General features: G+C 39.8%; 1 protein-coding gene across 2 annotated transcripts in view; it reads right to left on the minus strand.

Annotated features, from left to right (window-relative positions):
• ipo13b (importin 13b) overlaps positions 1 to 26121 on the minus strand; it is a 144355-nt gene that overhangs the window by 33536 nt on the left and 84698 nt on the right. For both annotated transcript variants that reach the window (XM_072273724.1, XM_072273723.1), the window contains 4 exons: positions 15590 to 15733; positions 15339 to 15419; positions 6037 to 6174; positions 3062 to 3158 (listed from right to left, as the gene is read on the minus strand). In XM_072273724.1, the coding sequence (XP_072129825.1) occupies positions 3062 to 3158; positions 6037 to 6174; positions 15339 to 15419; positions 15590 to 15733 (460 nt within the window). The remainder of the gene's footprint in view (positions 1 to 3061; positions 3159 to 6036; positions 6175 to 15338; positions 15420 to 15589; positions 15734 to 26121) is intronic.

Consider the following 26121-nt stretch of genomic DNA (forward strand, 5'->3'; position numbering starts at 1 on the left):
TGATGAGAGAATTTGAAACAAAGCTGCAAATGGAATAGGATAGCAAATATGGCAAAGGTGAAACAGATAAAGATAAAATTGAAAGATCATTGATAATAGAAGTTTCACAAGGGCCAGGAAGGAAATCAGAAGATCAAAGTTTAGTGGAATAAGATTAAAATAAATAAATAGGAGATAGGTGTTCTGAACAAATTGGCCATTGGTGCTAATTTTAAAAATCAAACATTGTTAAGTTATTGCAGCCAAAAGCATTAAGAAATGAGGAAAAGAGAAATTACAGGTATATAGCCATCAAATAGTGAATGATTATACAATCATTAAATGTTTGTTGGCTTATGCCTGTTCCTAATGATTTAAGGAAAATTAAGGAAAAGCCTCACACAGATTTTTAAAAAGTATTTTGCTAAAAACATATATTTTCCACAGATGTTGTTTGAACTACTGAGTGTTTAAGCACTTTCTGATTTTATCTCAGATTTCCAGATTCTGCAAACTGATTTTCTTTTACTTCGTAAACACGAGGAATCCTGCAGATGCTGGAAATTCAAGCAACACATATCAAAGTTGCTGGTGAACGCAGCAGGCCAGGCAGCATCTCTAGGAAGAGGTACAGTCGACGTTTCGGGCTGAGACTCTTCGTCCTGACGAAGGGTCTTGGCTCCAAATGTCGACTGTACCTCTTCCTAGAGATGCTGCCTGGTCTTTTACTTCTATTCCTCATATTTTTAATTTCTAAAATGAATGGGTCAAATTGCGTCGGATTCAATCTGCCAACCAGATGATTACCCAATAGCCATTCTAAACTGCACTGATGTATCTTAACTGGATTAATGGGTCCTGTAGCATCCAGCAAAGCAAGTAGTCATCAAATGGAGGAGTGCGATGGCCCTGCTCTGAAATACTTGTCAGTCTTTGACAGAAGCCAAACCTGGGGTTGTGACTTTGCCTCTAGTCAAACCTATTTTTCCTGACAATTAAAAACTATTAACAGTTATGCAAATTATTACAAAAAAGAAAGTTACTTATTACAAACATAGAACCGAAGTACAATATATCCTTTAAAAAAGGCATCATTCCCATTTAAATAGATTAGGTCTACAATCCTATTGTCAGATCTGACTTGGCATAGTACCCCTAGCATAGTACTTTGAACTATTACGCTGTGAAATCCTTTCTGGACTCTGCGATGGCATTCCATGTAAAGCAATGTTAAATTTATGACCTTTTAATCCACATCCAGCACTTAATTCTGCTTAAATATGGCTTTGATGCCAAGATAATTCATGGTTCTATATGGAAGTTTGAATTTTCTTCTGTACTTAGTATCGTCAGCTGATTATGCTCAACCTACTTTGAGGTCTACAGGACATGCTCCTTTTTTGAAAATATTGTTCAGTTAAAGGCTTCCAGATCTACGTGTCGTGCTTACTGTTTTGTTTTTGCTCTTTCAATAACTAAATCAAGACTTTCCTAAATCTTAGATATTTCCAAGATATTGTGTTGTATACATTATACTTCATTATTGATTTTGAACCTTGTGTGTGCAATTTTCACCTCATATTCTTTTAACAATTTGATCAAATAAAGAAACTTGGGGCCAATATTAAGGGTTTCAGAGCTTGGTTGAATCTCTTTCTTAGACGGCACCATCTTCCCAGGAATCACTGGCAAACTTTTGTTATACCAGGTTTGTATTTCATTGGATTCAGAGATAAGATCTGTATAGAATGCTTGAGGTTTTGTCTCCAAGTCCTGTACATTTATTGCAAGACTTTCTCATTCTACCACTCCAAAAGCCTATGCAATAACAGTCAACATCCAATTTGCCACCATAAATATTTGTATTTGTGTTTTGTGCTCACAGATATGCAGATCTCAGTAAAAACAAATATTTAAGAAACTATCACCATTCACAATATTCTATCCAACTACAAAAATAAAAAAAACAATTCTATGCTACACTTGAGCCTCCATCTTCATGTTTGCTTATTCAAGAAAGTACATACATCTTCCCAGGCATTCTGCATCTTCCTTCCAGCTTAGTTCCTTTCCATACTCGACATTATCAACAAACTGAGTAAATAACATTTGGTCCCTTAAATCAGTATACCAGATTCTAAAGAGTAAAGCATCTTAGCACTGATTCTGTGGTACCCAACAGTAAACTTCTACCAATATGAAAGTTATGCACTTATCCTTGTTTCACTTTCTGCTCTTTACCTAATCCTCGAACCATACTATTGCATTAATCCCAATACTATGATCTCTTAATAACATACCATGTCTCAAATGTTTTTTTAGAATCTACTAATTTCCCTCACCTATGTTGTAAACTATATCCTAAAAAAAATAAGATAAGTAAGAATTTTTTTAAGACAGTCATTTTTAGGTAATAAGGAAGCCAAAATAAACCTCCATCTGTTTTCTCCACTCCAATCTTATTATCTTGAGTTTTCAATTCCATACCTACCAAACACCAATAAATTTTATATATTTTTCAAATGCTTATCTAAGCTGATATGCAATTTGTGGAGGCTGAATTTAACTCTTCATCCATAGGCAACCCATTTCACAAACTGCACAGCAAACAATCACTGTAAGAGTAGTGAATAATACCTCAGAGTGGTTTGTGCTTTAATCATCCCAGAAAGAATACAAACATTCCCTTCATGGCATTGGGAGTACACAAATTATTAATGCACCACATATGGAAATTGCCAACAGTGTAAATAATCTTCTTATCCACATTCGGTTGTTTTATTGGAAATCCAAGGTCATGAGACAAACAGACGTGATTTTACAAGAATCAAACATTTTATTTTTGCATCATATATGTAAAATGGTAATTTTTCATTGCTAATTACAGTAAATATTAAGTAACTTTAAGATTCAGGGAGGATTACGTGGCTGCATAAACCTCACTGAATAGCAATGAAACCGGGAAACATACAAGAAAACCCACCAGTATGATCACTATGGTTGAAAGACAAGCAAAAAAAAAACATAGCAGCACACATTAGGTATGTCAAAATGATTCAAATTTAAAAGTATGATGACCTACCTTGTTGGAAGATTGAGAGGGTCACAGAAGTGACAAGGAGGAACAGAGCCTTTACTGGGACAAAATGAGTTGAATCAGTGGCAAATATGTGCACTAGCTGAAAAAGAGAATAACCCAAGTAAACAATACATTTGTAGTCACGTAAGGAAAATAAAGGAGCTAGATCAAACAGAAAACAGAAACTCAATAAAAACCATTAATGAACAGTGACCTTGAAAATATTAATCTGGAGCACATCCTGCACGTTATGCAAATTGGGACTGGAGTAGAATAGAATGCATTAAGAATGTCAATTCGGTGAGTACCTCACCAAGATAATGGTACACTTCTAATTCTTTTTAATTGCTTTTTCACTAGCATGGCTTCATAATTCCTTCTAAAAGTATCTTTGACCACTACTCACTCTCTCCTCTCTCTCTACACTAAAGACTTGCGTGGTTAGGCACATCTCAAACACCATCTATAGATATACCGATGACACCACAGTTGTTGACAGAACCTCAGATGGCATTGGGAAGACGTAGAGATGGATCAGCAGGTTGGATGGTGTTGCACTCATTCTGGAATTCAGGAAAGCAGAGTCAGGAGAACACGCACCAGTCCTCATTCAGGGGTCAGTGGTGAAAAGTAGAGCAGCTTCAAGTTTCTGGCATCAATATCTCAGAGGATCCATCCTAGGCCAACAAATTGATGAAATCACAAAGATTTGGTATGTCATCAAAGACTCTAGCAAATTTCTACAGATATATGCTGGAGAGCATTCTGACTGGTTATATCACCACCTAAAATGGAGGCTCCATTGTGCAGAATCAAAGAGGCTGCTGAGGGTTGTCGACTCAGTCTGGCATAAGCCTTCCCACGACTGCGGGCATCTTCAAAAGACGATGCCTCAAAAGGGCAGATTTCATCATTAAGGATGCTCACTACCTTGTATATGCCCTCTTCTTATTACTACCATGGAGAAAATATAGATGAATAACCACATTCAATATGTTAGGAATAGACTGTTACCTCTGCCATCTGTTTTATGAATGGTCCATGAACCCATGAACACTACCTCGCTATTCCTCTTTTTCACTATTTAGTTTATATAAAATAGTAATTTTTAATGTATTGCACTGTGCTGCTGCTACAAAACAAGTTTCATGACATACGTTAGTGATAATAACCATGATTCTGTTAATAAATAACTATCGCATGGAGCCACAAAGAACAATTAAATCAATTTAAAAATAGCTACAGACATTGCCATGATTGGGTGCAGCCATTTAGAAATGCTGCTCTGAGTTCTTGTTCAATGCACTTATTTGATTAATATATGGCCTTACTTAACCGTGCTTTCCAAATTCATCTTCAATTGAGAGTGAAGAATTCTACTTGCAAAAGACACAATTTACATCTGAACAAATTATTAGGATTTTTTTTTAAAAGAAGAAAGATGTGCTGTTGATAAGGGGAACTAATCCATATGCTACACTTAGATTTCCATAAAGGATATGACAAACACTACTGTAGAAATAAGTCATTATACTTTACATGCTAGTTTAGGGCAGTAGGTTCCTGCACCAAGTCTGGACTACGCAAAAACAAATTATTGTTAATGTGGAAAACATTCAGCGGTTCAGATAGCACATCAAAACAGAAATAATGTGAAGGGCCTCCATCTCAAAAGCTACTATCTGTGATTCCAGTTGGAACAATTAGCATTCAGCCACTGTCAAATGTAGAAATTCTAACGGTGACAGATTCAGTTTACTGATACAAATTTTACTGAGAAACAAAAGGCTGGAATTGCTGGAATCTGGAACATAAATTAACCTGCTGGGAAAAATAGCAGATCAACCAATACCTGTGAAAGCAACAGGGATACATTGAGCTTTTAGTTGAGACCCTACACTAATACAGGAGCTGATGTAGGATCCTATACCAGAAGAGCTGTCATTCTACTGATCTCAAAGGAGATTGTACAGTTTGGTTTGAGAAAGCAAAGAGAAAGTTAAGTTACATTTTACTAGAAAATCTTCACCCTAATTTGTTTTTAATATGTTAACTGTTATCTTTTTGTTTGAATATAATCACATTGATAAGAGGAGAATGGCCAGACTGGTTCAAGCTGACAGTAACTCAAATAAACTATGCATTACAATAGTAGTGTGTTGAATGCACAACACAACAGTCTGTACCGGCACTACCGGCAGGGTGCTCCACAGACCACTGGACATAGCAGAATTCCAAGCACCTATCTCTGATTTCTCTAAATTTTAGTCCTTTCACTTTAAAAAGATGTCCTCTGGTAATTGACCAATGCCACCCTGGGAGAAAGGCGCAGGACGTCCATACCTATCCCTCTCATAACCTTAATACACCTTTAACAAGTGACCTCGCATTCTCCTTCACTCCAAAGAAAAAAGCTCCAGCTCAATCTTTCCTCATAAGGTTCAGTTTAAAACTTCAAAATTCAAATTAATCAAATTTAAAAGTTCAAATTAATCAAATTTCATCAGTGATACTTGGTTCATTTATACTTTTTCTGCTTTTTTCAGTACTTTGGGCTATATTTGAGATGAACCAAAGAAGCACCATATTTTGGATGTGAAAATTTGTATTGAACAGTAGTGAATCCAAAAGAATTTAACAGAAGTATACTCAAGAGCCTGGTGCTTAAAATCATAGTTCAGGTTTTCATGACTCCTTCTGTCCCCTCTAAAACCTGCATGAACGACAAACTGGTGTTATAGCTTAAAAGTTGTTTTAGTCCACATAATGGTTAGTTATTTCATTATGTGCTTGTGTTAATTCACTTATATGATCAAAATAAGTTTGCCTGTACATATGGCACAGGCAACCAGCCAAAGGAATGGAAAAGTGTATTTATCAGAAAAAACATAAATGTTTCTCTAATTCCACAGAATAAGAAAAAAAATCTAAATGGAAAAATATCTTATTTTATTTTTTAAAAAAAGCTTTGATTCTACCTGGCGTGTTAGTTCCAATGCAGATGCCTGTGGAATAGTACTGTACATCTGACCCAGCATTTCTGAAAGCTGTGGGATCATCGGAGCAAAATCATCCAGAAGAGTTTTCACAGACTTTTCGAAGATTGCGCAAACAGCCTAAAAAGAATGATAAAGCCTCAATTATTAAAATAGCAAAGGAAAAATTAGAATGTTTCTTACAATAAAGATCTTGACAAACAAAGCCAAATAGAAGCCTTCTTTAAAGAACAAATATTTTACAACTAATATCGCTTTAAAGCACAAAAATACAACCGAGAACCTTCCCAGCCAACAAGGCAAATACAATATTAGAGCAAAGAGTGAAAAATAAATAAAATCTCTTTTTAAGAAAGGAAAGGGAGACAAAATTGAGAACTACCAACATTTACCTGACTTTAGTAGGAAAGATATGAGAGAACACTTAAAACTAATAATTTATAAAGGGACATCCTGCGTTAACAAATCTCTTAAGAGATTTTTAGCATTGCATCTAGTAGATTATAAAGGACCAAATATCGCTGTGATGATTGTACGTTCTAGTATCAATTGTTTGGCGACAATAAAGTATAAAGTATAATGTGGCATATTTGAAAAAAAAATCAAAGATCAAAAGTTCAAAGTAAATGTATTATCAAAGTAGTTATATGTAACTAGATACAACCCTGACATTCATTTTCTTGTGAGCATTCACAGTAAATATAAGAAACACAACTAGAATCAATCAACGCACGCAACAGCATGGACAAACAACCAACGTACAAAAGACAACAAACTGTGCAAATACAAAAAGAAAATAATACAGGTGTCCCCCGCTTTTCGTATGTTCGCCCTACGAAACCTCATTGTTACGAAAGACCTACATTAGTACCCTGTTTTCGCTTTCAGAAAGTGTTTTCACTGTTACGAAGAAAGGCAGCGCGCGATAAAAAATCAGAGCGCGCCCCAAGCAGCCGCTCTGCCCCGGATTCGGAACGGCATTGCTTAAACACGTTGCATTGAGCAGCCGTTAGCAAGATGAGTTCTAAGGTGTCGGAAAAGCCTGAAAGAGTAAGGGTGTTACACTTAACGTAAAACTAGACATAATTAAGCGTTTCGATCGTGGTGAACGAAGCAAGGACAAAGTGAGTTTGGCTTGTGGAAGTTGACGAAGATGATGTCGAAGAGGTTTTGGCATCCCATGACCAAGAACTGATAGATGGAGAGCTGATGCAATTGGAAGAGCAAAGGATAACAATTGAAATCGAATGCAACCGAATGCAGAAAGTGAAGCAACTGCGTGAGATTTTTGCTGCAATGATAAAGTACGACTCTAATTTTGAAAGGGTATGTAGGTTTAGGGGACATTTGCAGGATGGATTGAGTGCTTACAAACAACTGTATGATAGAAAAATGCGCGAGGCTCAGCAGTCAAGCAAGCCTTCCACATCAGCCACAGCAGACGACGAACCTCGACCTTCGACATCGAGGCGGGCATCGAAGATAAGCTGCCTGCTCTAATGGAAACAGACGACAAGATGACACCCCCGTGTCCCACCACCCCAACACCCAGGCCCTGGACAGATACTGTACCGATTCGCGAAGAACGCAGCGGTAGCCAGGAGGCACACAGCACATCTTTAAGAAAAAAGCCAAAATAAACATGCTAATTAATTAGGTGCCGCCTAGCACGTAATTGTCCGCCCAGATCACAGGCGATGCAATCAGCAATCGCCTCTGATCTGCGCCGACATTTACCTGCCAGGCAGCACCTAATTAATTAGCATGTTTATTTCAGCTTTTTTCTTAACGATGTGCTGTGTGCCTCCCAGCTACCGCTGCATTCTTCGCAGCAATGTATCACGTCGGCGGCCCGGAGGGTGGGGGCCACTGCATCACCCAGCCTGCGACGACTCAGTCTAACACACCATCATCAGTGTGCTCGGCGCTGTTTTCCCAATTCCGCTAAGCAATACTACACTGTACGTACATTATTTCCACTTTATATAGGTTGTGTATTTTTACATGTTATTTGGTAGATTTGGCAGCTTCATAGTTTAAAGATTACTGGAGAGCGCGTTTATGCCAACAGCGCTTGCATGAGATTTTCACTACGGAGATCTGTGCAGGCAATCGTTGTAGAGAAGTATTTCTACTTTATATAGGCTGTGTATTTATCATATCATTCCTGATTTTACTATATGTTACTATTATTTTAGGTTTTATGTGTTATTTGGCATGATTTGGTAGGTTATTTTTGGGTCTACGAACGCTCACAAAATTTTCCCATATAAATAAATGGTAATTGCTTCTTCGCTTCACGATATTTCGGCTTACGAACCGCTTCATAGGAACGCTCTACCTTTGGATGGCGGGGGAAACCTGTAATAATTATTAATAAATAGCCAGCTGGTGGCGAAGTGGTATCAGCACCGGACTTCGGAGCGAAGGCTCCCGAGTTCGAATCCAGCCAGCTCCCTTGCACGCTTTCCATCCGTGCTGGGTTGAGCATCAAGCTAGAAACTCAGCCTCATAAAAATAAGAAAGCCTGCTAAAAAAATGCCATCATGACAGCGTCCCGATGACTCCACTCGGAGTTAAGGGCTTTCTTATTATTATTATTATTAACAAATAGGCAATAAGTATTGAGAACATGAGATGTGCAGGTCTTGAAAGTGAGTCCATAGGTTGTGGTGGGAACAGTTCAATGATGGGGTGAGTGAATCTATCCCCTGGTTCAAGAGCCTGATGGCTGAGGGGTAATAATTGTTCCTGAAACTGGTGGTGTGGGTCTTGAGGCTCCTGTACCTCCTTCCTGATGGCAGCAGCGAGAAGAGAGCGTCGCCTGGATGATAGGGGTCCTTGATGATGGACGCTGCTTTCCTGCGACAGTGCTCTGTGCAGATGTATGCAGTTGTGGGAAGGGCTTTACCCATGATGAACTGGGCCATATCCACTACTTTTTGAGGGTTTTCCATTCAAGGGCATTGCTATTTCCATACCAAAATGTGTTGTAACCTGTCAATATACTCTCCCTCATACATCTATAGAAGTTTGTCAAAGTTTTAGATGACATGCTGCATTGTCACAAACTCCAAGAAAGTAGAGGCACTGCCATGCTTTCTTTGTAATGGCACTTACATGCTGGACCCAGGACAGATCCCCTGAAATGATTACACCAAGGAATTTAAAGTTGCTGACCCTCTCCACCTCTGATCCTCCAAGGAGGACTAGCTCATGGATCTCCAGTTTCCTCCTTCTGAAGTCAATAATCAGCTCCTTGGTCTTGCTGACAATGAGTGAGAGATTGTTCTTGTGGCAATATTGACTGAGGACTGGTTAATGGACAGAAAATATTAGCAATGGACATGTCATTTTTGAATTGCTGGGCTGTAACCAAGGGGACAAGAAACAGAGTCTCAGGATGCTGGCAATCACAATCGATGAACTAGAGCCAGAGGACAGATCAAATTGTGAGTACGACGTATAGATGTTTCAAGATGCCCAGAGAAAGTTACCAAGATGGGGTCAAGCCCACAAAGGTACATGAACACAATGAGAATTTTAAGTTTTGTGGCCGGCAGTTTTAAAGCATTTCCTCTGTATCATTCATAAATATCGAAGTTCAATTACTGAGTAACAGTGTAATCATCAATTTTCAAATATAGTATGTCTCATAACATTCGTAAAACATATTATGAATTGCTTGTTAGCCCTAAACAGAGTCATACCACATAGAAACGGGCTGTTCAGCCTGCCGTGTACATGCCCACCTATCACAAAGAAAATTTTGCATCCAATTTGCTAATTTACCATGGATTCCATGAACTGCTAGTTTCCCCACACAAGATCTTGTCACAGGCCTTATGAAGTCCACGTAGTTCACATCAACTCCATGAGCTAAAACATTTGGTTAGCTCATCAAAAATTTCAATCTCATTGGTGACCACCTTAAATTAGTCCCCGTCTTTCCAGGTGCAGATTTCTGTCTTTCAGAATGTTTTCCAATAATTTCCCTAATACTGACATTAGACTTGCAGACCTGTAGTGTTACTTACAGACCTGGCAGAGAAAAAAGTTTTCTACAGATGGATTCATTGGATCATTCGGGTGTATGGTCCATGTGGTGAAATTGAAGTATATCCTATAGTAGAAAAAAATAACTTTACAATAGCCCACAAGACTATAAGACATAGGAGCAGAATTAGGCCATTCAGTCCATCGAGCCCACTTCATCATGGCTGATCCTGGATCCCATTCAACCCCATACACCAGCCCTCTCACCATATCCCTTGATGCCCCAACCAATCAGGAACATATCAACTTCTATTCTGTATGCACCCATGGGTTTGGCTTCCACTGCAGCCTGTGGCAGAACATTCCACAGATTCACCACACTTTGGTTAAAAAAGTTCCTCCTTACCTCTGTTCTAAAAGGTCACCCCTCAATTTTGAGGCTGTGTCCTCCAGTTCTGGATACCCCCACCAGAGGAAACATCCTCTCCACATCCACTTTATCTAGTCTTTTAAACATCTGGTAGGTTGAAGGCCAAATAGCTCCTCCCAGCAACACTAATTCTCTGCACTTGCCACTGATTAACAGCCCTGATTTTTCCCTACAAAAAGCATCATTTCAAATTTTTTTCAAATATTGATCTATTTTTGTCTTAAACATGCCTCTATGCAAGTATGATGCCTTTGTTCACTTGTTAGCCTTCTATTTATCAACAAGGAGAAATTATTCTTCTCTTTCACCTTTATTACTTACTCTACTCCAACAGATCCCCCCTTATAACAACCATTCATTGAAACGTTTAGTATTGCATTTGTACAGTGTTAGACACACATTTATTTACAACACTCACCCTGAGATTAAAGACTGTGTACTAGTTTTATACCATCAAATTCAAAGCAACACATAGCACACACAAAATGCTGTGGGAACTCAGCAGCTGGGGCAGCATCTACAGAAATGAATAGATGGTCGAAGTTTCAGGCCGAGACCCTTCTTAAGGACTGAGAAGGAAGGGGGAAAGTGTCATAATAAAAAGGTAGGGGGAAGGAGGGAAAGGAGGGAAAGGAGGGAAAGGAGGGAAAGGAGGGAAAGGAGGGAAAGGAGGGAAAGGAGGGAAAGGAGGGAAAGGAGGGAAAGGAGGGAAGAGGGAAAGGAGGGAAGAGGGAAAGGAGGGAAAGGAGGGAAAGGAGGGAAAGGAGGGAAAGGAGGGAAAGGAGGGAAAGGAGGGAAAGGAGGGAAAGGAGGGAAAGGAGGGAAAGGAGGCTAGCTGGAAGGTGATAGGTGAAACCAGGTGGGTGGAAAAGATCAAGGTCTGGAGAAGAAATAATCTGATAGGAGAGGAGAGTGGGCTGTAGGAGAAAGGGAATGGGGTGGGGATCCAGGGGAAAGTAATAGGCAGGTGAAAACAGGTAAAAGGTCAGAAAGGGGAACATAGGAAGGGGAGGGTGTTTTTTGTTACTGAAAGAAAATACCAATATTCATGCCATTAGGCTGAAGGCTACCCAGACAAGGTGTTGGCCTCAACCCTGAGAGTGACCTCAGCTTGGCACGAGAGGAGGCCATGGACCGACATGGGAACCAGAGTTAAAATGTTTGGCCATCGGGAAGTACCACTTGTGGCAAATGATGCAAAGGTGCACGATGAAGCAGTCCCCCAATTTACGACAGGTCTCACCAATGTCAGGGAGGCCGCATTAGGAGCACCGGACACCATAAACAACTGCAGCAGATTCATAGGTAAAGTGTTGCCTCACTGGGGCCATGAATGGAGGTGAGGGAGGAGATGTATGGGCAGGTGTAGCACGGGCCACTTGCAGAGATAAGTGCCAAGAGGGAGACTACTGGGGAGCAATGAATGGACAAGGGAATCGCACAGGGAGCAATTCCTGTTGAAAGCAGGTAGGTGGGGTAAGGTAAAGATATATTTAGTGGTTGGATCCCTTTGGAGATGGCTGAATTTGTGGAGGATAGTGTATTGGATGCAGAGGCTGATGGGGGGGTAAGTAAGGACAAGAGGAACTATCACTATTAAGATGGCGGGAAGATAGGGTGAGCACGGATGTACATGAAAGAGAGGATGGGTAGAGCTATAGCTGAGATAACTGTGGGAATCAGTAGGTTTATAAAAGACGTCAGTTGACAGTTTCTCTCCAGAGATAGAGACAGAGAATTGAGAAAGGGGAGAGAGGTGTCAGAGATGGATCAAGTGAATTTAAGGACAGGGTGGAAGTTAGAAGCACAGTTGATAAAATTGACGAGTTCAGCATGAGTGCATGAGGCAGCGTCAATGCAGTTATCGGTGTAGTGGAGGAAGAGTTGGGGAGTATAACCAGGGAAGGCTTCGAACATTGTCTGTTCTACATAGTTAATGAACAGGCTGGTACAGCTGGGCACCATGCCAGTGCCTATGGCTACCCCTCGATTTTGGAGAAAGTGGGAGATGCTGAAGGAAAAATTGTTGAGAATGAGGACCAATTCTGCCAAACAGAAGAAGGTGGTGGAGAAGGGAGATTGGTTGGTTCTTTTGTCAAGAAAGAAGCAGAGAGCTTTGAGGACTTCTTGATGGGTGATAGAAGTGTATAGTAACTGAACATCCATGGTGAAGATGAAGTGGTCAGGGTCAGGGAATTGAAAGTTATTTGGGCAATCGAGGGCATGAGAAGTGTCGCTGATGTAGGTGGGAAGGGATTGAATGAAGTGGGATAAAATGGAATTGAGATGTGAGGACACGAGTTCAGTGGGGCAAGAGCATGCAGAGACAATAGGCCTACCCAGTCAGGTTTGTAGATCTTGGATGGGAGGTAGAAGCAAGCAGTGTGGGGTAAGGGAACTGAATTTGGTGGCAGTAGATGGGAGTTTTCCAGAGTTGATGAGGTCAGTGATGGTGTCAGAGACAGGTCTTCTGATAGCCCGGAGTGGGGTCCTCTTCAAGGAGTAGGAATGAGGAGGTGTCTGAGAGTTGTCGCCTGGCCTTAGCAAGGGAGACGTCAGTGCGCCACATTACAACAGCACTCCCTTTGTTTGCAGGTTTGATGGTAAGGTTGGGATTGGTGCAGAGGGAGTGGACAGCAGTATGTTCAGTGGGGCTAAGATTGGAGAAGGAAAGAGGAGTGCTGAAGTCGAGAAAGTTGATGTCTCTTTGGCAATTCAAGATGAAAAGAACCAGAGCGGGGTGACTAACAAGAAGAAGAGGGTTGAAGGCAGGAGGAGTCTTCAGCACAGGGTGTGGAATACTTGCTGAAGAAGTAGGCTGGAGCCGGAGCTAAAGGCTGCACAATTAGCCATCTGAAGGTGTCTGGGGTCGTAGGAACTGGCATTGATAGTAGTGGAATCCAGAGATCATTGGCAATAGTGGTGTCACTGGGCTGTCGGGGTCGGGGATGGAGTCGGCGAGATCCGTAATCTGGGGGAGTCCAAAGTAATCGAGGGCAGAACAGGAAGCAGCAGAGATCACAGCCCGGGGCCGGTAGAATCTGCTGTCTGGAGACGGGCAATCTTCTGATCCTTACTGAATACGAGGAATATGAAGAACCGGCAGTGGAAGGCGTGGATCCGGCAGAGAACAGAATGTCGGAGAGGTCAAATTCTAACCACTTTAAGGCACTGATGAATAACATTAGCTAAAATGTAGAACACCATTCTAAACAATCTAGAGCTTTATGCAGAGTGAGGTTTTTAAGATCTTCTCCAACTTCCCATAGGCAGCATCTATAGGAAGAGGTAAAATCGACGTTTCGGGCCGAGACCCTTCGTCCCGACCCGAAACGTCAACTGTACCTCTTCCTATAGATGCTGCCTGGACAGCTGCGTTCCACCAGCATTTTGTGTGTGTTGCACCAACTAAGGCTATAGCTACAGTAAATGCAGATAAACAGACAACACCAAAGTTGACCAGCAGTAATTTAATATTGATTGTTACCAGGTAACTAGCTCATCAATGCATACTATCTTCCTTTAAAGGTAATTCTGAGAGATCAACATGAAAGTTAACCTGCAGTAACAAAGTCGTTCATGCAAATGGAAGTCCCATACTATAAAGTAAAGTAGAAAACTAAGTAACCATTTGGACAAAGAAAGCAATGTCTGGATAGGCAATCAAAAGTGTGACTCTATACCTACATTCTCCTCCATCTGTACAAATCCTGAACTTCATGCTGTACTCATATAGCACAAATGCAATCCCCCACCTTCTCATGGAAGTCATGGTTTAAGATATCTAGCCATGAAGTTCCCCACTTTCCTTTCAGCTTCAAGTTCCAAGGAGTGAACATCACTGATAGCCTGTCCTGGCCCAACCACCTAGACGCAACAGCCAAGAAAGTTCAGCAATCTTCCGATTTCCTCAGGGAGTTAAAGAAATTTGGCATGTCCCTGTTGATCCTTACCAATTTTTATCGCTACACCACACAGAGTCTTACATGGATGCATCATGGCTTGGTACAGCTGCTGCTCTGCACATGACCATACGAAACTGCAGAGTTGTGGACACAGCCCAACACATCACAGAAACCTGTCTCTCCTCCATGGACTTTGTTAACTCTTGCTGCCTCAGTAAAGCACACAGCATAATCAAAGACCCCACCCATGCCAGACATGCTCTCTTCACCCCAATCCATTGGGCAGAGGATACAAAAGCCTGAAACCACATACCAGGAAGCTCAAGGACACCTTCCACCCCACTGTTGTAAGACTATTGAATGATTCCCTAGTACAATTAGATGGACTCTTAACTTCACAATCTTACTGCTTACCTGCGCTGCACTTTTTCTGTAGCTAATACGTACTATTTGCCATTCTTTTATAATGGTACCTTGTACTAGCTCAAAGCACCGTGTAATGTTTGATCTGTATGATCAGTACACAAAAAACACTGTACTTCAATACATATGACAATAATAAACCAATTCCAATTCAACTTTCCTCTTCACACTTTGACCAAAGGTGGTCACTCTTCCAACGTCCTTTATCTGACATGCACTTTGACTGATTATACCAGTAATATTTTGAATGCAAAAAGGTGCTACAAAAATGTAAACTGTTACTCCAACAAACAAAAAAAATTAAATACAAATTCAAATTACATTTTGTACTGATGCACTGACATAACTTGCAAATATAACACCCTAACACTGAAAATTACTTGATGTACAGAAAAGCTACAAGCTTAGAAACACAGCTGACTGATATTTTCTTTCCTTTTAAAAGCCACGCTGTATATACAAAAACATGAATCTTAAGTCAACATTGAAAACAAACCACAGAACTAACATTACTCTACGATTTATCTTACCTCAACAACCTGAGCATCATTCAGCCATTTAGACAGAACTTTCTGTATTAGTTGGAAGACTTGTTGGAGAACCACCACAACCTGTGGGGAAATCATCACATTTTGTAGTTTATTTTGAATCTTGGATTGAATTTATAAAACACAAAATTCCCCACAAACAAGTCCCTGTTTACATAAACAGCATTCTTTTTTCTAAAAAGAGTACGATCAAGTCATGAGAATCCCATGTTAGTACCACTGCTAGTACTTACTGGGTTAGGTCCTTGCAAGGTGGGTTTTTTCTTTGCTTCACTGCCTTCAGGCTCATCGTCATGGTGACTGATATCCAATGTGGTAAACAAATTGGACAACAGACCCAAAATATGTATTATTGCTAGTTTATTTGATGGATTTGGCTGCAAGGGAAGGTCAAAAACAAAGCTATAATTGCATGAAAACAGAACAGAATTATGAGCAACTTAAATGATCGATACTTACAGCATCAAAACTTAAGTATGTTCATAATGGCCATAACAATTCATAATAATTAATATGAGTATAAGTATCACGGCAAGTACATAAACAAATAAATCTAATACAAAGAAAAATGATAGTAATTAACTTGAAATAATTACTTTTACTAGAAACAAATTTTATACAAAACAAAATCAGCAATACTCATTACACAAGTTACATAAAAGACTTAAAATTTTCAAGAGGTAGTATCAAATTTACATTGCACAACAAGAATACAAATTACTGAAAAAATATTCAAACTGATTATAAAAAAGATTTAAAAAAATATACCTGCTCAGTGGCAAACAAAACTAGATAACAGGAAAACAATATAAATTGAGTAAAATCACAAAGAAAGTCCATGACCCTGAAAAAGCAGAAAAGGGGAACGGACAAAATAGTGAAGGAAAATGATAGTGATATTTTTGTTTTAAGGATAGACATAAGTAAAGAACCTTTCCCCAGCAGCTTCTCAAATTTTTAATGAAGTTTTTATTTTAAATTTCAAAATATTGCGTGCAGTGGATGGAGATTAAAAATTATTTTAGTTGCTTTGAGCATTCACAGCCAAAGGTAGGGATATGCAGCAAGCCATTACCCATCCTACTGAAAGCAAACTTATGCAGAGTGACACCAGGAAATTTAGCAAGTGGGCAAGGAAGGAAGCAATCCACAATTAACATGCAAGCGCTTTCAATCAGATATTTAATCTTGAGGGGACCTTTTTTTTTAAGAGAGCTAGATAATAGAGTTCCTGAGTACTCTGGAAAGCAAGAGTTACTGAGATCTCACTTTTCATTTCTCTTACATTAATCACTGTACTCGCGGTTCTTTCTGTATTCAATCAAAATTTTCTTACCTTTTTTGCCAAAATGCAGCCTGCAGCCACTTTCATATGGTATAATTCTAATTTTTTCCCTCTCTTGACATTTCCACCTCATCCCCAGTAGGTTGTGACCAATATCTATTATAAGCCAATGACTCCCACGACCATCTTTACTGCACCTATTGTCACCCTGCTGTCTGTAAGAATTCCATTTCGCCATTTCTTTGTATTTCTCCCACAATGATTCTTTCCACTCTAGTGTCCTTAAGATTTCTTCCTTCTACTTTAACCATAGCTTCCCCTCCAACACAGATGACCAAACTCTCAATCACACCTTGTCTATTTCCTACACTTTTGCTCACACACATTCCTCCTAGATAGGACAAGGATTGGGTTCTCCTGGTCCCTATTTTCCATTCTAACAACCACAACTTCGATGACATCTTTAGAATTTCCATCACCTTATACAAGATCTCATAAACAGATATACAGTATTTTCCCCTCCCCTTTCAGCATTCCAAGGGCTCATATCCTCCATGGATCCTTAATCCCTTCTTCCATCGCCAAACACGCCCTTCCTCACAACTCTATTCTATGTAACAAACAGGAGGAGATACACCACTTTCCTTCTATATCGCCAACAATCACCCTCCAAAAACCCAAATGGTCCTTCCACGTGAAGAAATAATGAACTTGCACTTCTTCCAGTTTAATGGCACACAGCTTCCTCTACTGTGGACAGACCAAATATAGACTGGATAAATGCTTTGAAAAACATCTCTGCTTGATCCACAAGAGTATCCAAGCTTCCAATTAACCTGTCATTTTAATTCTTTGCCTCATCCCTACTCTGACATCTTGATTTTTAGTAACCTACACTTCCCCAACAATGCTCAATGTAGGCACAAGTAACGGCACCTCTCCTCCATATGCATATGTTGCAGTCTTCAGGACTTATACTAAGTTTATCAGTTTCAAATAACCACCCTTTTCTTCTATCCACAGATGTGACTCAACCATCGTTTCTATTTAGCTTTTTCTTCTTTTCTTTAGTAGCCAGTTTTAAGGTAATTATTGTATTAAGTTTCGTCAGCATTCTATCACAAATATTCCCTGTTCTCGCCACCTCTCTGCAACTTAAAACATCCTCATTTCCAGTTCTAATGAAGGATGATTCATTAACCCTTTTCCTTTCCCCAGAGATGCTATCTGACCTTCTGAGTATTTCCAATATTTTGTGTTTTGTTTTACAATCTTCAACCTAGTTTACCATACAGCAGAATTAATCTTTCCCACTACAGGCTACATAAATATTAATGTTAATGGCACGTATTGATATTTTCACACAATTACAAATGAAAACTGTTAGTGCATATACTGGGTATCACTTCCTTTCATTTATCTCTGAGCATTCTTCCCACTTCACATCCCACCACACCAATACATGCATCTAACAGGAGTTCCGCTTGTTCACATGAAATGAAAAATACAGCTCCATACAGTGATCCCTTAGTATCAACCACTTAGTCTCAGTGTGTATACAACTCACCTTTAAAAGTTCTCAGTTACAAAAAACTGTCGTCTATCAGTTAAAAAAATGTTCACTTATACAGGCACGAAGTTGGAGAGCACCTTCAATTTCACACATCTTTTAAATTTTATTTATACATTTGTAATTGTTACCCTGATATTAATTTAACATTCAATCTAATAAATTGCAAATGAATCTTGAAAGCATTAAAGGCTTACTACTTTTGAACAACAAGTTTATAATTTCACCTGATTCTTACATGCAATTAACCACCATGGGAGACATGTTTAACCAATCACTAACTGCAAATCTTCTGTACACATCAAGTCAGATAAGTACAAATAGATAAGCCAATATGACTCAGAGAGCTGTCAATAAAATTTGCAATATATAACAAAAGTATACATCTGAAAATACTAGAATACAAGAGCAAGGATGTGATGTTTAAGCTTTAAGGCACTGGTCAGAGTGCACTTGGAGTATTGTGAGCAGTTTTGGGCACCCTACCTAAGAGAGGATGTGCTGGCACTGAAGAGTCCGGAGGAGGTTCGTGAGAATGACTCCAGGAAAGAAAAGGTTAACTTATGAAGAGCGTTTGATGACTCTGGCCCTGTACTTGTTGGAATTTTGAAGAATGAGGAGGGATCTTACTGAAGCTTATCAAATATTGAAAGGCCTAGATAGAGTGGATGTGCAAGGATGTTTCCTTTACTGGAGGAGTCTAGGACCAGAGGGCATAGCATCAGAACAGAGGAACGTCCATTTAGAACAGAGATGAGGAAGAGGACAGTGAGTCTGTGGAATTCATTGCCACAGACAACTGTGGAGGCCAAGTCATTGAGTATATTTAAAGCAAAGGTTGATTGGTTCTTGATTAATCAGGCCCATCAATGGGAAGAATACAGGCGAACAGGATTGAGAAGGACACTAAATCAGCCATGTTGGAATGGTGGAGCAGATGCGATAAGTCAAATGGCCTAATTCTGCTCCTATGTCTTATGGCCTTATGGTCATAAGAAATGGCCAATTAAAACATAAATCTATAGCAAAAACATGAATAAACGTGCACAATTATTCCAACTATTACAATGTAAGCAACTAGTGCCTTACTTTCCTCTCCCATTTCAGAAAGATTTACTCTATTTGTTAAATGTAACTAATTTTAGCAGGAAGACATTCAGAATGTTACAACTGGACTTCACCACCTTATGATAGTGCAGGTAAGGAATTCATCAGGCATTCCCAAATCAATCAGGAAACTAAGAAACTGAAGATACAAGGCTTACACATTCAACGTGATTGCCAGAGACCACACATCACTCCATGGCAACTCAATTGTTTTGGACTCTATTTTCACTCTTCCCAACTCAATTGCCAAGCATTAGATCCTCATAATCCTTTTGCCTTTTAATATAAACCAGATTATTTATTTTCATTGTGTCCAGAGTTACAAAAGGTGAACAAATCTATCTGCAAGAATGATTGGTGGAACCTCCCAAAAAAGCAGCAGCAAAGTGGTGTTTCATCAAGGCAATTCACCCATCTTAAACGTTTTGAAAGCATAAATCAAATGGAAGAGCTGAAAGTGATGCTTATGGTTGCAGAAAATGCAGCTTTGAATTCTATGGGACTCTTTCAATGTATTTTGAGCTAGTTGGTACACTGGTTCAATCTTTTTGCATACTGGTTGAGAAATTGTTAACTTCAGACCAATGAAAAAATTATAATCAATTCTTATTTAATAAGAGCATTAATTTCAAAATTGAGATGCAATTTGAAATTTGCCATTTACTGAATGTAATGATTTAATATTTAGGAGCCAGATTATAAATAGCATTTTTGAATATTCTAGTTAGATTAATTAACTCCAGCCCCTCTGCTCTCAAAAGGACTTACCCGGTAATTGAAGAAAAATCAGAAGTTTGTCAGGCTTCTGCAAAGAGAAAAGTCACATGCAACCAATTGGTATAACACAACTAATAATAAAACTCTCAACGTAGTGACAAGTTCTTGGTTTTGCAAATCTGTTATTGTCCCTAAATTACAAGGCACTCTGACAAGTAGTTTATTACTGACACTCTTCTGCACAATTAAGGAGTCATCAAAGAAAGCTATCAAAAAAAGAGAGCTTTCAACAAATAAAGGAAAGACTTTAAATACAGTGGGAAAGAAAATACTAAGAATGACGATGTAACTGGCAATTATATTTTCTAATCCAGGCTATAGTTAGCATTTATCAAACTTGTCCTCTGAACAGCATGCAACCTACGTTCAGCTTTGGTGTTCATCTTTTCCCCCCCTCCTGATGACTACACATGATGTTTAATGAATGGAGGGTGATTACAATTCAATCTGAATTTTAACAGATTACAGAAAGACAATATTATATTAATAAATATTCAACACAAAGATCTATTTTCCAAAATACAAACTACTTCAGGCACAAAAGTGAAAGGAATTGCATTCATCAGCAGAAACTTATGCTGAGACATACAGTGCCTATCAAACGTAATCAAACACCACCCCCCCTTGAAGTTTTCATGTTTTATTGTTTTACAGCATTAAATCACAGTGGATTTAATTTGGCTTTTTTGACATTGATCAACAGAAAAAGACTTCTTTGTGTCAAAGTGACTCTTTCTACAAAGTGATCTAAATTAATTACAAATATAAAACACAAAATAATTGATTGCAAAAGTATTCACCCCCTTTTAATATGACACACCAAATCATTACTGATGTAGCCAACTGGTTTTAAAATTCACATAATTACAGTCGTCCTTCGGTATCCGCGGAGGATTGGTTCCAGGACCCCCCCCCCCCCCCCCCGGCGGATACCAAGATCCGCCGATGCTCAAGTCCCTTATATAAAATGGCATAGTATTTGCATATAACCTACGCACATCCTCCCGTATACTTTAAATCATCTCTAGATTACTTATAATACCTAATACAATGTAAATGCTATGTAAATAATTGTTATACTGTATTGTTTAGGGAATAATGACAAGAAAAAAAGTCTGTACATGTTCAGTACAGACACAACCATTGTAGCTCTTCTGGGAACACTGATGCTGCCTCGGCATCAGCCAATGCCGATTCTCCTGTGATCTTTAAGTTCTTGAGGCTGTAGCACTTTACATAGCCAGCCAGCCATCCCTTACTAGCCTCAAACTCCTTCCTCTCGCTCACAACACAAGTAGTGAACGAACAAGACGTGAGGCGAACAATGCTCAAACGATGAGTGCTGGAGAGAGAGTGAGGATCTGTGAAATGGCGGGAGGCTACAGCCTATACATCACTTCATTTGAGTGGATTCAGTGTAGTGCTCAGTGCACGGCAAGTTCAAGTTTTGCTTTTTGGAACTTTCTGGAATTTTTTTTTCGAATATTTTCGATCTGCAGTTGGTTGAATCCGCGGGTGTGGAACCCGCAGATACGAAGGGCTGACTGTAGTTAAATAGAGATCTGTTTTTGGAGATCTGTGTGCAGTCAATGTGCTTCAATTGACTGTAGTAAAAATACACCTGTATCTGGAAGGTCCAACTGCTGGTGAATCAGTATGCTGGCAAAAGCTACACCACAAAGACAAAAGAACACTCCAACCAACTCCAGGAAAAGGTTATTGAAAAGCAAAAGTCATGAGATGGATACAAGAAAATTTCCAAGTCACGGAACATCCCTTGGAGTACAGTTAAGTCAATCATCAAGAAATGGAAAAAATATGTCACATGTCAATTGTAAATCTGCCTAGAGCAGACCATCCTCAAAAACTGAGTGACTGTGCAAGAAGGGAACTAGTGAGGGAGGCCACCAAGAGACCTATGACAACTCTGGAGGAGTTATGAGCTTCAGTGGCTGAGATGGAGAGACTGTGCATAGAACAACTGTTAGCAGGTGCTTCACCATTTGCAGCTTTATGGGAGCGTGGCAAAGAGAAAGTCATTGTTGAAAAAAAAACTCAATGAAATCTCTGCTAAAATTTGCCGGAAGGCATGTGGGAGACTCTGAAGTCAGCTGGAAGGCAGCTCTATGGCATGATTAAAGCAAAATTGACCTTTTTGGCCATCAGACTAAACGTTACATTTGGCATAAGTCAAACATTGCACATCATCAAAAACACACCATCCCTACCTTATCCTACCCTCCCAAGTGGTGGCTGCATAATGCTGTGGGGATACTTGATGCAGCAGTAGGCCCTACAAGGCTGTGAAAGGTAGAGGGTAAAATGAGTGCAGCAAGATACAGGGAAATTCTGAAGAAAAACATACCATCTACAACCACTTTCTGGCTTCTTTCACTGGCTAATCCAATTTATTACATCATCTTGAATGCCAAGTGACTGAAGCTTCCTGATCAAACTCCCCTACTGGACCTTGTCAAACATTTTGCTAAGGTCCATGTAGACAACATCCACTGCCTTGCCTTCATCAGCTTTCCTGGTAACTGCCTCAAAAAACTTCTTTAAGATTGGTTAGACACAACTTAACATGCACAAAGCCACATTGACTATCTCTAATCTGTCCTTTTATATCCAGTCTCTTAGAATACCTTCCAATACTTAGTCACTACTGACGTCAGGCTCACTGGCCTATAACTTCCTGGCTTATTCTTTGAGCTTTTCTTAATCAATAGAACAACATTAGCTATGCTCCAATCCTGCAGCACCTCACCCGTTGCCAAAGTTGTTTTAAATATCTCTGCTAGGGCTCCTGTAATTCCTGCACAAACTTCCCACACGGCCTGAGGGAATACATTATCAGGCCCTGGGGATTTATCCATCCTACTTCACCTCTAGACACAAGCACCTTCTCCTCTGTAATCTGTTAAAGGTCCATGACCTCGCTGCTGCATTGCCTCACATCTGTAGGCTCTGTGTCCGTCTCCCAAGTAAATACACATGCAAAAAATCCATTTATGACTTCCCCCATCACTTTTGACTCCATACTCTGATCTTCCAGAGAACCAATTTTGTCCCATGAAATTCTTTTGCTCTTAACATATCTGTAGAACCCCTTAAGATTCTCCTTCACCTTGTCTGCTGGAGCAACCTCATGCCTTCTTTTAGCCATTCTGATTTCCTTCTTAAATGTTCTCTTGCATTTCTTATACTCAAGTACCTCATTTTTTCTTGCCTGCCTGTACCTGCTATGCACCTCCATCTTTTTTCTTAACCAGGGCCTCAATATCTCTCAAAAACCAAGGTTCTCTAAACCTGATATCCTTGCCTTTTATTCTGACAGGAACATATAAACTCTGTATCTCAAAATTCCACTTTTGAAGGCCTCCCACTTGCTAAGTACAATTTTGCCAAAACAGCCTATCCCAATCCACACTTGTCAGATTCTTTCTGATACCATCAAAATTGGACTTTCTCCAATTTAGAACCTCAACCCAATGACCTTTTCAATAATTACCTTGAATCTAATGGCATTACGATCACAAGATGTAAAGTGTTCCCCTACACAAACTTCTGTCACCTGCCCTGTCTCATTTCTTAATAGATCTAGTATCTCTCTCTCTTTAGTTGGAGCTTCTATGTACTGATTATGGAAACTTTCCTGAACACACTTAACTAACACTTTCTCATCCAGGCCTTTTACAGTATGGGAGTCCCAATCAATATGTGAAAAGGTAAAATCACCTTCTACCACGACCTTATGTTTTTTGCAACAGTCTGCGATCTCTCTACAAATTTGCTCCTCTAAATCCTGTGGACTGGTAAGTGGTATATAATATAATCCCATAACATCTTTTTCTACAACCTCTTCGCTAACTGTTCTGGTGCTCTGGTTCCCATCCCCCTGCATGGGTAGTAACCCTGAGATCACATCCCTGGAGATCCCATCCTTTAAATTAGCACCTGAACTCACTTTGCAGGATTCGTCACCCTCAAACCCATGTCATTGATACCAATGTGGACCATGATCTCTGGCTGCTCATCTTCCCACTTAACAATGCTTGGACTCAATCCAAAATGTCCCTGACTCTGGCACGTGGGAGGCAACAAACCATCCTTTCTGTTCCCTAACCAACAAATCTCCTATCACTACAGCTCGTGTCTTCTCCTCTTTCCCTTCTCAGCCACAGAGTCAGACTAAGTACCAGAGACCAGATGCCTGTAGCTTTCCTCTGCTTGGTCATCAACCCAACAGTATCCAAAGCAGTATACCTACTGTTGAGGGGAAAGGCCATAGAGGTACTCTGCATTGGCTGTCTATCTCCTTTCTCCATCCTAATGCTCACTTAGTTACTACGTCCTGCAGCTTGAGTGTAACCACCTCCCCGTATGTCCTGTCTATCAATACCTCAACCTCCCGAATGACCCAGACTTCATCTAGTTCCAGCTTGAACTCAACATGATCTGTTAGCAACAGATACTTTGCTTCATTCGCTACAGAAATGAGATCCCCTTACAGTGAGAGCATTCATTATTGAATGTACAAGTGAACACTGATGTTACATAGAAATAAACCATATGCTCAGCCAACATCACTATTTACCTGCAGGCAAGCAAACAGCTTGTGTTATAGCTAATCCAGCAGGTCCAAGTCCCTTCAACCCAGAACACTATCCAAAGTAACCATGGACATCAATTTTCTTCCTTACCCCTTAAACATGGCAGTGAATTCCAGTCTCACATTGTTTTTTTGATGCTTTCCAATCACTAGAAGTGGTCTACTTTTATCTGTTGGTCTGACGGTTGCATTATTTCTATCAGATCTCTAAATCACCCCATAATCTGCATCAATGAATAAAAGAAGATTCTTTTTATTCTTATGGGTTTTTTAAAAACTTTATCAAACATCCTATTATGTTATACCCTTTCTAAAATCTGTCCTGCTATGGAGACTATTAGTATATTCAATAATACCACTATATCACTGGAAGCAAAAAAACAATTCTATTAGTGTTTTATATAGTCTCATCAAGAGGAGGTGTTGTCTTTAAAACTCTGTAAATATATTCTCCCAAGTCACTTTGTCCTTTTGCAGCACTGACTCAAATGCTGCTTTATTTTTGATATCTGACACCCACCTTACATTATTTTTTTTAAAATCAGATTTCACCGTGTTATGGAAACGTTTTTATAGTTTCCTTTGGTCTTCTAATTAGAGTCAAAGGGAACTACAGCTACAGTGGTTAGTGGGTAAGTTGATGAAGAAGATCCTGAGAGACAGCATTTATGAACATTTGGAGAGACATAATATGATTAGGAAGAGACAGCATGGCTTTGTCAAAGACAGGTTGTGCCTTATGAGCCAGACTGAATTTTTTGATGTGACTAAACACATCGATGAAGGTAGAGCAGTAGATGTAGTGTATATGGATTTCAGCAAGGCATTTGATAAGATACCCCATGCAAGGCTTGTTGAGAAAATAAGGAGGCATGGGGTCCAAGGGAACCTTGCTTTGTGGATCCAGAATTGGCTTGACCACAGAAGGCAAAGAGTGGTTGTAGACGGCTCATACCCTGCATGGAGGTCAGTCACCAGTGGTGTGCCTCAGGGATCTGTTCTGGGACCCCCTTCTCTTTGTGATTTTTATAAATGACCTGGATGAGGAAGTGGAGGGATGGGTTAGTAAGTGTGCTGATGACACAAAGGTTGGGGGTGTTGTGCATAGTGTGGAGGGCTGTCAGAGGTTACAGCAAGACATCAATAGATTGCAAAACTGGGCTGAGAAGTGGCAGATGGAGTTCAACCCAGATAAGTAGGAGGTGGTTCATTTTGGTAGGTCAAATATGATGGCAGAATATAGTACTAATGGTAATACTCGTGGCAGTGTGGAGGATCAGAAGGATCTTGGGATCCGAGTTCATAGGATACTCAAAGCTGCTGCGCAGGTTGACTGTGTGGTTAAGAAGGCATACGGTGCTTTGGCCTACATTAATTGTGGGATTGAGTTTAGGAGCAAAGAGGTAATGTTGCA

The sequence above is a fragment of the Mobula birostris genome, chromosome 12 (genome assembly GCF_030028105.1).
Source record: "Mobula birostris isolate sMobBir1 chromosome 12, sMobBir1.hap1, whole genome shotgun sequence".
In the NCBI taxonomy this organism is placed as follows: Eukaryota; Metazoa; Chordata; class Chondrichthyes; order Myliobatiformes; family Myliobatidae; genus Mobula; species Mobula birostris.